The sequence below is a fragment of the Cucurbita moschata genome, unplaced genomic scaffold (assembly GCF_002738365.1).
Source record: "Cucurbita moschata cultivar Rifu unplaced genomic scaffold, Cmos_1.0 Cmo_Scf00045, whole genome shotgun sequence".
Classification (NCBI taxonomy): domain Eukaryota; kingdom Viridiplantae; phylum Streptophyta; class Magnoliopsida; order Cucurbitales; family Cucurbitaceae; genus Cucurbita; species Cucurbita moschata.
Genome location: NW_019268561.1, coordinates 1,252,937 through 1,257,335, shown reverse-complemented (window position 1 = coordinate 1,257,335; position 4,399 = coordinate 1,252,937). Strand labels below are relative to the sequence as shown.

At 45.7% G+C, this 4,399-nt stretch overlaps 1 protein-coding gene across 3 annotated transcripts; it reads right to left on the bottom strand.

The window, feature by feature from the left end:
- Nucleotides 1-3,235: 3,235 nt before the first annotated feature.
- LOC111434594 (classical arabinogalactan protein 9) lies at nucleotides 3,236-4,122 on the bottom strand. Of its 3 annotated transcripts, XM_023072049.1 has the most exons (3): nucleotides 3,887-4,120; nucleotides 3,677-3,856; nucleotides 3,236-3,452 (listed from the first exon to the last, which is right to left on the bottom strand). In XM_023072049.1, exons 1-3 carry the CDS (start codon nucleotides 4,094-4,096, stop codon nucleotides 3,375-3,377), a joined length of 468 nt encoding a protein of 155 aa, XP_022927817.1. In that variant the 5' UTR covers nucleotides 4,097-4,120; the 3' UTR covers nucleotides 3,236-3,374. The 3 variants fall into 3 exon arrangements, with proteins under 3 accessions (XP_022927817.1, XP_022927816.1, XP_022927818.1); XM_023072048.1 differs by having other exon boundaries at nucleotides 3,677-4,119; XM_023072050.1 differs by having other exon boundaries at nucleotides 3,394-3,473; nucleotides 3,677-4,122.
- Between the last annotated feature and the right edge of the window lie 277 nt (nucleotides 4,123-4,399).

Here is a 4,399-nt window from a genome sequence, read left to right as displayed (position 1 = left end):
TGTCGTCATACAACAAACAAGTATCTAGCCTATCCTATAGTAAGGTCACTTACTTGGTTGGTCTTAGTTGGCGTTCTCCCTAAAGTAATATATGTTAGCTCCCGTTCCTCGAAAGCTGCTCCAAACGTCACCAGAGTTTGTTTTCTATTAGATCGTTCGTCACCTTCCGTTAGTATTTCACAATTTAATAATAATTCAACTGACATATGTGAAATACTGCATTAAAACGACCAGCCGATTCGAGCCGTTGAGCCGAAGAAGCCGCTCGCTATAGGTGTGCCATGTGGCACAAAAGGAGGCCAACACTGTGCAGGCAATTTCGGGTCGAGGTGCAGGCGTACGGATCTACTCTCGGTTATGCGAATTTCGGCTATGGCTGGCTGTACTGGCTTGCCAAAGCTTGGATGGGCCTCGGGTTTGCATTTGCTGCAGGATAGGAGGGTCATGGGTCGCGGGCCTGCAGGTGTGGGGTGGGCTAGCCGCTAGGCTGCAGTTCCCACTGGTTGCAGGTGGGTTACAGGTTGAATTCGACTCAGATCCTTTCTTCTTCACCCGACTCTAAGCGCAATTTTTCAATATCTTTCTCTCTTCTCTCCATTTCGACGTTCTTTTGTTATCTTTGACTGAGCGAATGTGAGGAAATTGTTACGTAGGAAAAGGCCAAAGAGATTGTTGGGAGAAGAAAATAACGGAAAAACAAAGAGAGAGAGATAATATGTGCGCTCAAGAGTCGATAATTTTATTTCTAACTCAGTTGGATATTTAAATAACAAATTTAATCCTAAAAATGGGAAATAGTGGGCAACTTAATTAAAGAGCTTGACTTACTTCCCACTCAGTTTAATTGTATGGGTTTAACAGAAAAAATAGTTACCTATCAAATGGTAACTAAAAACTAGGAATGATTTTCAAATGAATTTATCTAAGAATCTCCTCCTAAAGTCTTATGGTATATATCTACTTATTGTTTGAACTCCGATTTGAGCCCCTATGGTTCGGTGTCCCGGTGGCATGTCCCCAGACTCCACGTCTTGTTCAGCCACCTCTTCTTCGATCTCACGTGCCGCTAGTCTAGGTGGTTCACCTCCTCCCAGTAGGTCTTTCATCCTCCGGTACCTAGCTACTAGATTATCATCGTGATCGACATCCAGTGTTGAATCCGCAGTACATGGTATTGCAGACTCCACTGGTTCAGGGGTGCAGCCGGAGTTGTGGTTGGGGTTGGCGTAGGCGTGCCCGGTGCAGCTACTAGTGGCAGTGATGGTTCCTGATGTGTTGTGCTCCTCCTTCTCCCGGCTAGGTGACGAGGTACTCCACCGTGAATTGATTTGGGTTTCGGTTTGCCTCGGCTACATTGTTCTACTGCCAGAAGGTGCTCTCGTCGGAGTTGTGGTTGGGGTTGGCGTAGGCGTGCCCGGTGCAGCTACTGGTGGCAATGACGGTTCCTGATGTGCTGTGCTCCTCCTTCTCCCGGCTAGGTGACGAAGTACTCCACCGTGAATTGATTTGGGTTTCGGTCTGCCTCAGCCACATTGTTCTACTGCCAGAAAGTACTCTCATCGAAGACAACGTCGCGGGACACGTGAGCTCGCCTCCCCATAGGATCATAGAGCCTGTACGCCTTGCTCCCGGATTCGAAGCCTATGAAGACGACCTTCAGCCCCCTGGGATTGAGCTTGGCAAGGTGGGGACGCGCGACCTTCATGTATGTGATGCAGCCGAACACTCGGAGATGATGTATCACTGGCTTCTTGTTGTACAAGGCCTCGCGTTGGCAATCGATTGAGGAGATAGACGGCCGTCATTACCGCTTCTCCCCAGAACCTCCTAGGCATCCTGATCGTCATCAGCAATGACCTTGTTGTCCCAACGATGGTCTGATTTTGGCGTTCCACAATCCTGTTCTACTGGGAGGAGTAGGGCGTCGTTAGTTGCCGGTGCATGCCGAGCTCGTCGCAGTACTTACCGAAGCTTGCTGAGGTGAATTCTCTGCCTCTATTAATGCGCAACATTTGCATCTTCTTCCTGCATTCTACCTCAGCTCACGTTTGAATGCACTTAATCGCATCTGCCGCCTCACTTTTCGCTTGTAGTAGGATCAACCACATGAAGCGGCTTTTGTCATCGACCAGCAGGAGGAAGAGGGTCTTGCCACCTGGAGTCGTCGGTTTGATGGGTCCGTAGATATCGCCGTGCACGAGCCCCAACGGCTCACCGGCGCGGTAGGATGCCTGAGATGGAAAGTAGTGTGCCTCTATTTACCGATGAGACACCTGTCGCACTGCTTGTTCACGCCTTTGATTGCCGGCAAATCGTGCACCATCTTCTTCTTGTGTAGTTTTGTAGTTTTTGTAGACCACTCCTTGTTCATTGTTATCTTTGACTGAGCGAATGTGAGGAAATCGTTGCGGAGGAAAAAGCCAAAGAAATAGTTGGGAGAAGAAAATAACGGAAAAACAAAGAGAACACAATGATTTTATTTCTGATTCAGTTGGATATTTAAATAATGGGAATAAGCAACTTAATTAAAGCTCTTCCACTCACTTCCACTCACTTTATTGTCAGGTTTTAACACAAAAATAGTAACTATAAACTAAAAAAGATTTTGGATTTATCTAACATCTTTCTCATCGTTTTCCTCATTTGGCTCTCTATTGGACCCTTTGGTTCCCTTCCACGAACTTGTGGCTTGTAGATGTCTAAAATGGTAGATCTACCAAATTCCAAAAAGCTCGAACTTCCAATCGCTTTTCCGACGACAACGAACTACGAAGCAACACGAAACGTGTCTTAATTGGGCGTATGATGGTCGAAAATATCTTTCATAGTGTGGGATGGTCGTATTAGGCATCAGGGTGCGTGGTTCAGACTCGCCGGAGATGTTTCAGTTTCTTCTTCTCTCCATCTAAGGTGGTGGAGGTCGCAGGGTTGTGTCTCAGCGTGGGTTGCGAAAATTCTGGCAGTCGCTAGAATTTTCACGTCCACACCGACAACTAATACGATTTTTTAAAAAAAATTGACGAAACGTTACAACTTTATTATTTTTATTTTTATTTTTAATAATTTCTATGGTAGTTACCTATTATCTCACAAGTAGGATTGAAATGATTTTTAATAATTTCTATGGTAGTCCCATAATTTTACTTTTGGCTTCATTTAAAATGTCTCGTATCAATAGATTCCAAGCAAATGGGTATTTATATATATTAGAGAGAGACCAAAGGACTAGTAAATTAAAAAAAAAAATGTCCCAAACAAGAGAAGGGGGCAAATAATAGTAAAAATGAAATGAAATATAGAGCAGCCCAAGGGAACACAGACACCAAAAATGGGGGCTCTGCACAACCAAAACACATATCAACAATGTCCACTCTTCACCCTAACACCATCATAAATACATATCCCATTCCAATCATCGCCATCCTCCCCACCGTCGTCTCCTCCGCTCCGCTCTGCAATTATCAATCACCCTTCCATTAATATTCAAATGAAAGTCCCACGTCCGCTAATTTAAAAAATGATCATAAGTTTATAATTAAATAATATTTTCTCCATTCGTATGAGGCCTTTTGGAGAGCCGAAAGCAAAGCCATAAAAGCTTATGCTCAAAGTGGACAATCTTATACCAGTGTAGAGAGTCGTGTTCAATTAAAAATTATAATTTTTTAAAACTTACATTGTCGTTTTGAGACGGGGTGGGAGAATCAGAGCTGGTGGGTACTGGGGCCTCAGCTGATGGCGCGGGTGGACTCGACAGGGGCGATGGTGCTGAAGCTGCCTTTGACTTCTTCTTACTGGGTGCAGGGGCCGGGACTGCCGCTGGTGGGGATGCCAACGGCGCAGGTGGTGGGGTTGCTGGAGGAGGAGATGCCGGAGGAGGAGATGTCGGAGGAGGAGATGACACAGGAGGGGGAGTGGCTGGAGGAGGAGCTGAGACAGGAGGGGGAGCCGAGACAGGAGGGGGAGCTGAGACAGGAGGGGGAGCTGAAACAGGCGGAGGAGTGGCGGTGGGAGGAGTGGAAGGGGACTGAGCTCCGGCGCCGGCGAAGGCAATGCAGATGAAAGTGAAACACAACAAAGCTTGAGGATCCATCATTGTTGTTTTGTGAAGAGAAAATGAAAGAAGAAGAGAATAAATAGAGAATTTAAGGAAATGTGATATCCAATAATAAATTAACGTAAGAAATAATTTTGAAGTTTGGATGAGGCAACCAGGCATCCACCTCCCCGCCACCAAACTCATCTCAGGAACCTGTGCTGTCGGTGGGCCCACAGACAATGATATTTGGACCAACATCGATTGTGGGAGAGCAACGTGGCAGCACAACTTACTCAAGTAACACTCCTAATGATGAGCTAATTATTTAAAATAGTAAATAGTAAAATTTGTCTGTCTTGA

Excerpts from the sequence above, each read along its gene's own strand:
- LOC111434594 (XM_023072048.1), bottom strand. The coding sequence starts at position 4,096 with ATGATGGATCCTCAAGCTTTGTTGTGTTTCACTTTCATCTGCATTGCC. Across the intron at positions 3,453-3,676 it reads CCCCGTCTCAAAACGACAAT|AGCGGAGCGGAGGAGACGAC; the intron begins GTAAGTTTTAAA and ends TGATAATTGCAG.